The following is a 12,001-nucleotide window of genomic DNA, read 5'->3' on the forward strand; positions in this document are numbered from 1 at the left end:
ATGTAATGTAGTATATTGTTAATTTATCATAGTTTAGCCAATCCTCTGCTGATGAATATCGAGATGGCTTTCCTTTCTTCGCTATTACAAATAATACTGCAGTATCACCTGCATACAGTGTTTGCACTTTTGCAAGTATATCCCTGCAGCTAATCACTAAGGAAGAGAAGAGACTGAATTTAGAGAAGTTCGATAAAAGATGAAGAAATGTGCTTGAGAAGGTGGAGAGGTAGAACCCAAAGCATTGACAGCTCTCTGGCCCGAACAGTAGGCAGGAGTGATGGGGACAAGACAAAGTTGTAAAGGAAGGGACAAAAAGTTCAGGTAGTTTATTATCTCACAAAAGGCTTATCAAATCTACAAATGACACAAAGTTGAGAGTAAAAAGTAGTAAGTGCTAATATATTATGACAGACTCAATTTATGGTCTTTATGACATAACCTGGTGACCATAAACTTAACACAAAAAATAAGAGTTAATACAGGTCTGCATTTTTTATTAAAAACAACATAAAGATACAATGACACAATGGGGGAGAAAATTAACCTAGTAGTAGTTGCATATAAGAGGCCGGGAAGAAGTTCAATCTGATCAAAGCTCAAAATCAATCAAAGACGTGTCTTAACTTCTGCATTGTGGATAGGGAGAGAATAAACACACTAAAGAACCAGAGCACCTGGAGAGGAGTAGTAAGATGTCTAGAAACTGACAGAGAATTACTGTAGATAAAGTAGGATTTACAGCCTGGAAATAAACTAATGAGAACCCAAATGCTGTCTTCAAATATAACAGTGAACCCTCCACTCATGCAGGACTTCAGTTTTCCAAGTACCTTCACGTATACACTCTATTTCGAATCCCACAATAATCTTTGAAAGAGTGGGTCTCATAATTGGTGAAAACACTACACCAGTTTTTTCCAATAGTCTAGATAGCCTCTTACAGAATTAATCTGTCCCTTTTGTTCTAGCAACAGCGTATCCCTGCTTGTAGAAAACTGCTCTGTGAAGTTGCAGGGGTATCCTACCTCTAGCACTGACCCTCAGCCCATTAGATGCGGCTAACATTATCATACTATTTTGGATAGCTCCTCTAGGTCCAAAAGGTGGGGGGTGGTGGAGATGGGGCAGTTTGTGATAAATCAAAAGCTCTTTCTTAGAACTCTTCAAATTCAGGTAAAAGATTATATTTTATTCTCCTTTCTGGAGAAGGCTACAAGCAAGTAAACAGGAAGCTGCTGGCGGCCAGGCCTTCATGTACATGTGAGATAAGGAGGCCACCAAACAACAGCTGAGGAAAATATCGCACATTGGCCATATCCATCCAGCTGACCTTAAACTCTCTCTGGAGTTTGGTTAAATGAGTGGAGTTGGTATATCCTCCCCCCATACTTAAGCTAATCCAAGCTAATTCTGTCACCTGCACGCAAAAGATTCCTGAATAATATACTGTATATTCTTACTCTTAGAATCAAGGTTCTTTTCTACTACTGAAATGAAAGCTGTGTCAAAACTAAGCTCATTTTAGCTCATTACAAACATTTTCCAACCATTAGAGCCTGCACCAAAAAATGGAATTGGCTGATTTATGAAATAGTGTGCTTCTTGTTACTAGAAAATATTACTGGAAATGTTCTCCAACAAGTTTTCACACTAAGTGGAAACCTCAATTGAAAATTTCTCAAGTTCTTTCCAATTACAAAATGTTATGCCACTGACTATAAGGTGCAGTTACCTTCTTCTCTTTTTAAAAAGGAAAAAGAAATTCGGACAAAGATTTTGTTAGGCACCACAAGAGTGTCTGAATACTTAGCCAGTTATGATATGAAATGAAACATATTTCCTAAGAAAAACAACAAAACTGTATGAAATGACGAGTATAGCCTTGGAATCAGGTTTTTCCCTTACCTTTGCTACTTACTAGATAAGTTCGAATTAGCCACTTGGACTAGCCTGCTTTCTCATCTATAAACTGCAGTAGTAACTCCTGCCATACCAACTTTACAAAGTTGTATTTCTCAAAGAGCGTAAGAAAAAACTCCCAAATTTAAACCACTATACGGATGTTAAATTACAACAGCTTCTTTGGCAGAATCCTTACTCAAATTTTCAGGTACTCGAGAATTTTTAACAGAAGCAGCTTCTACCAAATACAGTCCAATCAGGAGGTTAATGAAATATCGTATTAAGTAACAATTCTCACTCCCTGTCAACATGAATCTTTATTTATACAGTCTGATGAGAAGATCAAGCCTACCATTTATTTTAGGGGGGGGGGGGACGTTTTACTTTTTAGCCTACTATAAAAAATATTCCCAGGAATAATTTCATCTCTTAAAACTACCGTCCCAAGAAATGACAGAAATCAACATTTTCCTTAACTTGGTCTGTGGTCTAAATAAACTCAGCAACATAACCTTAGCTCTTTGAGCCTCTTTGTGCACCTGTTAGGTGGAGACAGTGGACACACGCATTGCTAGATTGTTTTAAACACTGTAAATAAGACACGCGCAGCTCTTGGGTCCCTAGCGGGTTTCGGGAACAGCAGGCTCCTCGATACACAAAGCAGCATATAAATTCCGACCGTCTGCGGGGCAGCAGCCTGAGCCGGTGGACGCAGATCTGTTATTAGGTCATCAAGATAACCAAAAGAATAAAGCAAACGGCAGTAATTTCCACAGGCGGAAGCCTCCACTTGGGAGCCGCGAGTACTGTTATTCATGAACACTTCGCTGTACCTGTCCTCCGTCAACTTGTAAAATCCGATGCATTTGTAACTGAAGCAAGGGACTGACGTGCGGCATCACTGCTGTCACCGGGAACGTCAGCTTGACAAATCAGAAAATATCAGCAAGCCAAGCCGTGCTCTTGGCCTGAACTTCTTAAACATTTAAGTAGTGTCATTACAGCGCACACACGTCCTAGAAGAAACCTCCCCGCGCCCCCCCCCACACACACACAACTACCACGAGCAATGAGCGTTCCCCTGATGAGGTCAGAGGGCGGGACGCTGCCTCACCCTACTGCCAAAGGCTCCACGGCCATCAGCACAAGCCACGAGCTCGCCCGCGATCCCAGCCTCTTCCCCCTTCCCTCGCCCGCCGTGGGTCGCGGATACAGAGCAAACCGAGAACGCGGCGCCATCACCTGTCTCCACACTCCTGGAAGACTGCTCTTCTCTCTTAACGTCTGCGGCCACAGTTCCTGGGCAGCTGAGAAGCCTGTGGGTGGGACGCAAGACTTGACTTCTCTGGGCACAGAGGAGTAAACGCGCCGACATCCCCACGCGGCGGGCCGCCATTGCCAAAGCAGCAGAAGCAGGCGGACGAAAGGGCACGGGCTCCCGCGCATGCGCGCTGAGACGAAAGGAACGGGAAGCCTCGAGGGTCAAACTAGGTGAACGCTGCCCCGAGGAAAATGCCTTTGCTTTCCTTCAGACCTGTCTCTGTTCTTCTCTCCCACAGTTCTCTTAAAAAAAAAAAAAAAAAAAAAAAAGCCTCCTCCCCCAATAGAACGAGCCCACCACCACAAGCAGTGGTGAAAATAGAACATGAGGAAGCAGCTCTGACCTGGGAATCTATACCTAGAGTATAATAAATGACAACAGACCCTGTAGGGAGTGTCCTAGTCCCTCTTACTCCTTACAGCAGCCCCGTGAGATGGGAACACCTGTTATCTCTATTTATTTATGGGGAGACGAGGACATACGGAAGTGAAGTAACATTTCTGAAGTTACACAGCCAGTCAGGGGCAGAGATGGGAGTTAAACCCAGGATACCTGGTACAGAGTTTGCCTTTTTTCATGAAACAAGGCCATTGAGCTGAGCTGAAGCTCGTGCGCTGCACAGTCCACCCCTTCTGGGTGGTCGTCGCGCAACGTCTCTATTATCATTTTAAGGATATTTTCATCACCCCCAAAAGCAACCTCCTGCCCACTAGCTCTCACTTCCCCCAGCCCTAAATAGCCACGTATCTCCTTTTTGTCCGTGCTGTGGCCTATTTTAGACATTTCATATAAATTGGATCGTGCAGTAGGTGGCTTTTGTGACTGGCTTCATTCACTCAAGGTAATGCTTCCAAGGTTCTTCCTTGTTGTCACATCTATCAGTGCTTCATTCTTTTCTCTGGCCAGAAATAACATTCCATCACATGGTGTCAAAAGATAAATTGAGGCATGTTAGAAATTTTTAAGACATTATTTGAGCAAAAAAATCCATTCAAAGCGGGCAACATCCAATCTAACAGATAGAAAGGACTCTTAGAGCCTGAAGGGAAGACTTGAAAATAAAAACCAAGAAAAGGCTTTTATAGGCAGAGGAGAGCAGGAACAAGGAAGTTAAAATAAGCAAAAGGTGCATCGGTTATTGCAAAGTTACTTTCCTCTAGGGGATGTCCCAGTTCTATCAGGCTAAATAACTAACTAATGCTGATCAGGTGATTCGTGATACCCTGGCTTAAGATTCCGTTTCCGGGAGAGTTGAAACTGATTAAGTCTTGGTTTGGGTACATAGGGCTTATACAAGTGACTCTGTTTTGGGCCTGTTGTCTTATTCTTATTCTTGTCATATAACCATATGCCACATATGGTTATCCATTTCTGCTGTTTCTATCTTTTGGCTATTGTAAAATCTTAGAAGCAAACAGAGGGGTAAATCTTCACAACCTCAGGTAAGGCAATGATTCTTAGATATGACACTAAACAAGCAACAAAAGGAAAAACGTAAATTAGGTTTCATCAAAATTAACTTTATATTTCAAAGGACACCATCAAAAAAAGTGAAGTTCAACCCACAGAATAGGATTAAGTGTTTGCAAATCGTATATCTGATAAGGATTTATATCCAGAATATATCCAGAATATATAAATAACTCTTAAAAGAGTACTAAAAATAATCCAATTAAAAATGGGTGAAGGAGGGATGCCTGTGTGATTCAGTGGTTGAGCATCTGCCTTTGGCTCAGGCTGTGATCCCAGGTCCTGGGACTGAGTCCTGTGTTGGACTCCTCCCAGGGAGCCTTCTTCTCCCTCTGCTTGCGTCTCCACCTCTCTCCCTGTGTCTCTCATGAATAAATGAATAAAATCTCAAAAAATACTTTATAAAAAAATGGATGAAGGATCTGAATAGATATTTCTTTAAATATGCAAATGGCCAATAATCACATGAAGAGAGCTCAGAATTCATCAAATGCAAATCAAAAGTGAGATACTACTCATACGCATTACTGTGGTATTAAATGAAAACAGAAAATAACAAGTATTGGCAAGAATGTGCAGAAACTGGAAACTTCTTACACTATAGTGGTGCAGCTGTTTGGAAAATAGCCTGACATTTCCTCGAAAGATTAACACAAAGCCACCACATGGCCCAGACTTCCATTCATAGGTATACACCCAAGAGAAGTGAAAACATATGTTCACACAAAAACTGATACGTGAATGTTCATAGCAGCATTATTTATAATAATGGGCAAAGTAGAATCCTTAAACAAATAGCACTCGGACAGATTGAATATCCACAAGCAAAACCATGAAACTGGATGCCTACTCATATGATATATAAAATTTAATCAAAATTGATCACAGACTTAAATGCCCTAGTGCTACTTGTTTAAAAGACTCCGCTTTGCCCATTAAATGGTATTGGCATATTTGTTAAAGTCAGTTGGTCATAGATACCTGGGCATATTTCTGGATTCTCAATTAATTCCATTTCATTGATCTATATGTTTATCCTTACACCAGTACCACACTATCTTGATCAATGTAGCTTTCTAGTAATTTCTTAAAATCGGGAAGTACAAGTTTTCCAACCTTGTTATTCTTTTCCAAGATTGTTTTGGCTATTTCAGATTTCTAAATTTTCATATGAACTTACTATCAGCTTCTCAGTTGCTGACAGAAAGGCAGTTAAGGTTTTGGTAGGAATTATGTTGAATCTGTAGATCAATTTCAGGAGTATTGTCATCTTAAGAACATTAAATCTAAAAAATGAACATGGAAGCCCCTTCCATTTATTTAGGTCTTCTTTAATTTCTTTCACCAATGTTTTCCACTTTTCAACATATGAGTCTTACACTTATTAAATTTATTTTTTTTAATTTTTATTTATTTATGATAGTCACAGAGAGAGAGAGAGAGGCAGAGGCACAGGCGGAGGGAGAAGCAGGCTCCATGCACCGGGAGCCTGATGTGGGATTCGATCCCGGGTCTCCAGGATCGCGCCCTGGGCCAAAGGCAGGCGCCAAACCGCTGCGCCACCCAGGGATCCCTAAATTTATTTTTAAGTATTTTATTATGAAGCTACTATAAATGAAATTGTTTTCTTAATTTTGTTTATGGATTTTTCATTGCAAGAAGACAGAACATTCAATAAAATGTTCATTGCAATAGATACACAGTTGATTTTTGTATGTCGATAGTGTATCCAGTAACCTTGATAACTCACTTTTATTATTCTAATAGTTTTTCCTGTAGCTGCATTAGATTTTTCTAAATCTAATTAGATTTTCTAAGCCTGATTACTCTGCCTAGAATCTCCAGTACAGTGTTGAATAGAGGTGATGAGAATACACATCCTGTATTGTTACTGTTCTTAGTGGAAAAGCATCCAGTCTTCTTCATGGTTTATGATGTTAGCTGTGGGTGTTTTGTAGATACCCTTACTAGGTTGAAGAAGTTCCCTTCCCTTTCTGTTTGTTAAGCGTTTTCATCATAAAAGGGTGTTGGATTGTCTTGTTTTGTTTTTTTCCTACATCCATCAAGACGACCTTATGCTCTTGTCTTTCATTCTTTTAATATGGTATATTACATTAATTAATATTCAGGTGTTAAACCAATCTTGTTATTCTTGCAATAATCCAATTGGTCATGGTATATAATCCTTTTTACACGTTGCTGCATTCAGCTTACCTATATTTTTGCTCTAACCTCTTAACTGGTTTGCCTCTTTCTACCAGGCTCCATATAGTCTTTTCTCAGCCTGCAGGCTACAGTGTTGTATTGTGCCATTCCTCTTTTCAAAACCATCCAGGGATTTCTTTCCCACTCCAGAGTAAATGCTAAAATCTCACAAGATCTGATCTAACCAAGCCTCCCAATTCTTCTAGAGCACATATCCTGGGACTCTCTGTTTCATCTACTCTGCTCTTCCTATGCTAGTTTCCTTGATATTTCTCAGCAATCCAAGAAAATTTGTACCTCAGGACATTAGCACTTTCTGTATTCTATTCTTAGGTTGTTCTTCTTCCATATGACTTACTCCCTTACTTCCTTCAGTTCTCTGTTCACATGTTGCCTCATTAGAGAAGCAGCTTCTGATCATCTTATAAAAGAGCAATGCTTTTACCCCCAAGAATGGCATAGTATTCCCCATTCTCCTAACCAGCTCTTTCTTTTTTTTTTTTTTAACCAGCTCTTTCTTGATAGCATATTTTACCATCTGACTATATATGTTTATATGCTTGTTTTGCTTACTGTCTTTCCTCACGTACAGCATAAGCTCAAATAAATATATGTATATATTTGTTGGGCGAGTATTATTGATTTATTACTATGGGCAATGTTCTACATGCTGGAGACAAATTGAAAAAAAATAAAGCAGATAAAATCTCTGCCCTTATGGAGCTCATCTTTTAGTAGGGAGAGATATTCAATAAACAAACACAATTAAAATATGGAATTGTGGTGATGAGTACAAAAGAGGAAGATTTTGCAAGCAATATGGAGGTTACTAATATTCTTGGTAAAAGCAGTTTTAATGGACGATGGATATGAAAACCCAATTGGAATGGGTGCAAGTATGAATGAGAGGAGCAAATTAAAACAGACAGTACTGAAAATTATTTCAGGGATCTTACTATGAAGGTGAATACAGAAATTAGGTATGGAGAAATAGCATACTTGTAGGTTGACCCAAACAATCCCAGTAGAGATACAAAGAAGGTTTTATGGGAGACAGAAGAGAAAATTGCTGAGCTATGTCCTTTAGCAGTTTTTGCAAGAGGACACAGTCTAGCTCCCAAGTAAAGAGATTAGACTTAAGAATATGGACTATATGGGGATGATGTAAGCAGGTGGTATGTTTGTTAAATGAATGATTCACTGTTAATCATAATAGTAAAGTACTCGCACCAGGAAATTCCAAATTCCAACAAGTGGCTTTATATCACGGGGCTTTCCCTGATCCCCTTTGTGAACTGAGATCATCTATGTATAAGTTATAGTCTACAATATTAAATTTGGGTTTCAAGTGTTGACTTGTTCTCATTTTCTGAAGACTGGTGGAACAATTCTTCTACTTGGAAGCATTTTAATGGGATGTATCAGAAAACCAACTCAAATCACGTAAGTTTAAAAAACACATTTGTGACTTTTACCCAACACTCTATGAATTTATCTTATAGATAGACTTGCACAAGTGTGCAAGGGTATCTAGACAAGGTTCACTGCAACATTAATTGTAAAAGCAAAAAATGAAAATAACTCCAACATCCATCATAGGTTACATCAACTAGGGTATAGACATGAAGTTCTCTTTCTTTATTACAAAGAGTGAGTTACTTTGTCTAGGGGGTACCTCTGGCATGAGAAGACTTCAAATTTTTACATCATAGAATTCTAATTACATACAATTTTTTTTCAATAAGCATGTGTCAATATAGTAACTTTACCATTAAAAAATTCATATAGGACACTTCAAAGATATGGTAATGTTTTATTTTTTAAACCGGTGCGGTAGGGCCACAGGTGCTCATTGTATTAGAATTTTTTAACCACACACATAATTTGTAAATACCATTTTGTACCTGCTTAACATTTAATAAAAAGATTATATCCCTTAGGCAGCCCGGGTGGCTCAGAGGTTTAGCGCTGCCTTCAGCCCAGGGCGTGATCCTGGAGACCTGGGATCGAGTCCCATGTCGGGCTCCCTGCATTGGGCCTGCTTCTCCCTCTGCCTCTGTGTGTGTGTGTGTGCGTGTGTCTTTCTCTGTCTCTGTGGATAAATAAATAAAATCTTAAAAAAAAAAAAAAAAAAGATTATACCCCTGAGGGGTGCCAGAGTGGCCTGGTCAGTTAAGCATCTGCCTTTAGCTCAGGTCATGATCCTGGGGTTCTGAGATGGATCCCCACATTGGGCTGTCTGCTTGGCGGGGTGTCTTCTTTTCCCTCTGTCTCTCCCTCTACTTATGGTCTCTCTCGTGCTCTGCTTTCTCTCAAATAAATAAAATATTTTTAAAAAGTTATACTCATGATATCTGATTATTTTTTTGTTAATGACTTCTCTTTTGAAAAGGCAAGTGCAAATACATCTTTGTCAAACAGTTGAGGATTCTAGTTAGCTGAGGTCGGTTCATTCAGGTTTCTCTATGTCATCAAGAATTGCCCCCCTAGATTCTTTGGAACATGGGAAGAAAGAACCAAACTTCCAGGTATTACTGAATATCTGTTGCAGACAGTAGCCTTAACTTTTTTATTTACAAAGTTTATCTACTGTTAAGGACAGAATTATATCCTCCAAAAAAAAAAATGTGTTGAAGTCCTAGACCTCTGCACCTTAGAATATGACCTTATCTGAAAATAGGGTTGTTGTAGATGTAATTAGTTAAGATGACATCATAATGGAGTAGCGTGGACCCCTCATCCAACGCAACTGGTGTCCTTATAAGAAGACAGCCATGTGAAGATAGAGACATAGAAAAAGAATGCCATATGTTGACAAGGCAGAGACTGTAGTTGCGTGACTGCAAACCAAAGAATGCCAAGGATCTCCGGCAAACCACAGATGCTAGGGAGAGACAAGGAAGGATTCCCCTACAGGTTTCAGAGGGAACACTTGATTTTGGATTTCTAGCCTTCAGATGTGAGATAATACATTTCTGTCATTCCAGCCACCTAGATAGTGGTATTTTGATAAGAGCATGACTAGGAAACTAATAAGCCTGCCTTATACTTATAATTATTACCAATATTATTGTGACATCAGATCATAGTCCTCAATCAGATTCAGTGTGTTTCACACCACAAAGCCAAGGGATCCTTCTCTCATTTGAGAGATCCTGTGAAATACAGCGTTGGAAATGTCTGGAAGGACACTCTCCAAACTGTCAGCAGCGACAGTTCCCTGTGAGGAGGGAAAACAGAGGCTCAGGCACATAGAAATGAAGGACTTTTAACATTGCCATCTTAAAAAACAAACAGATATTTGTTGCATCATTAAAAGGAAAAAAAGAATCCTAGGCAGCTTGGAAAGCCAATAGGAAAAAAGCAAAAATTGTGTGTACATTTCACGTGTTATGAAAATACTTACTGTAAATTAAGCTAATCTTTGATAAAAAGTGAATATGTGGTTGCCTGGATGGCTCAGTCAGGTAAGCCTCTGCCTTCGGCTCAGGCCATGATTTCAGGGTCCCGGGATCAAGTCCACATCAGCTCCCTGCTCAATGGGGAGCCTGCTTCTCCCTCTCCCTCTGCCCTCCACTTGTGCTCTTTCTTAAATAAATAAATTTTTTTTAAAAAAAGTGAATGTATGTGATTTAGGGCTCAGAGACCATATATATTGTTTGATACCATGTAATTATTGAAACACTCTCTTTCAGTCTCAAAAGTGATCCAGGTTTTATAACAAAATATGTGATTACCTCACTAATGTCCTTTCAAAGTCACTAAGAAGGACTTTCTTGTTCAAAGACAAATATATCAGCTAAGAAAAGCTCAGCAAGCAGAGGTGCCAGGGAAAAATTTTCTAGCAGAAAAAAGGAAACTGAGAAGCACTGGGACTTCTGAAACGCATGAACTAATGCAATTTTTTTTTTCAATTTCTGTGAAATTGTGTCTTTTATCTTTAAGATCGTGGAAATTTTGCATTCTTTACTAGTGTATTTATATGTTTGGAGCAGTAGAAAAATAATGCTTTTCTCACTATAGAGTTGAATTACTTTACTTTTCCTTTCAAATCGTCTCTGAGTAAAATTGGATTGGCAGTCTATGGTTCTTGTGCTCTGTCCCCACCCCCGCACCCCACCCCCAAAACCTGAGATTGCTGCCCTTCCATCTGAGAGGTACAGCTCTAATGCTGCAGACTTCTTGAGCTCCTTTATTAAATACCTGGGTGTTCAGAAGGCCTAACTGAACATTTTCACTGCTTTCTAGTGCAATCACATCATCTATTAAGGGGAGACTCCTGTGAGTAAATGGCCCTTATTAGGGAGCCAGGAGGCTGGATTCTTCCCACCCCTGCCAGGAACCTGCTCTGGGTGTCCTTAAGGAAAGGAATTCAACTCTTGCTTTTTGTCCTTTGTGTCTGCTAAACTGCAGAAAGAGGAACACAGGATCTTCTGTTTCTTTTTTAAAGGATTTTATTTATTCATTTGACAGAGAGAGAGCATAAACAGTGGGAGCGGCAGGCAGAGGGAGAGGGAGAAGCAGATTCCCTGCTGAGCGGGGAGCCTGATATGGGGCTCGATCCCAGGCCCCTGGGATCATGACCTGAGTGGAAGGCAGACGCTTAATTGACTCAGCCACCCAGGTGCCCTGCCCCAGATCTTCTGTTTCATCATAACATAAAGACTTAGAATTCAGTTAAGACCTATTCTCTTAAAATTATGTGCCAGTACTATAAGGTTATAAAAAACTTATATCAAGAGTTTCTTGGGGCACCTGGGTGGCTCAGCTGGTTAAGGGTCCAACTCTAGATTTCAACTCAGGTCATGATCTCAGGGTCCTGAGATGGAGCCTCACATCCAGCTCTGTGTTGGGCATGGAGCCTGCTTGAGATTCTCTCTTCCTCTCCCTCTGCCTCCTCCTCCTGCTCATGAGGTCTCATACTTTCTGGCTGTCAAAAAGAAAATAAATAATAAAATAAATAAATAAATTAAAATAAAATAAAAAAACCAAACTCACAGCAAGTGATTCTGCCCTCATAGATTCCATTCTCTGCTGAGGAAAATAGACTAATCAGGAGATTACTTAGGTCTAGTGATAAATGCTAAGAGGGGTAAAGAT

At 39.8% G+C, this 12,001-nt stretch overlaps 1 protein-coding gene across 1 annotated transcript in view; it reads right to left on the reverse strand.

Annotated features, from left to right (window-relative positions):
• Window positions 1–3,342, reverse strand: part of LOC121497257 (mitochondrial poly(A) polymerase) — a 29,818-nt gene extending 26,476 nt beyond the window's left edge. Inside the window, exon 1 of the mRNA XM_041766645.1 lies at window positions 3,148–3,342. Within this exon, the coding sequence (XP_041622579.1) occupies window positions 3,148–3,301 (154 nt within the window). The 5' untranslated portion in view covers window positions 3,302–3,342. The remainder of the gene's footprint in view (window positions 1–3,147) is intronic.
• Between the last annotated feature and the right edge of the window lie 8,659 nt (window positions 3,343–12,001).

Source organism: Vulpes lagopus, chromosome 8 (assembly GCF_018345385.1).
Source record: "Vulpes lagopus strain Blue_001 chromosome 8, ASM1834538v1, whole genome shotgun sequence".
Taxonomy (NCBI): domain Eukaryota; kingdom Metazoa; phylum Chordata; class Mammalia; order Carnivora; family Canidae; genus Vulpes; species Vulpes lagopus.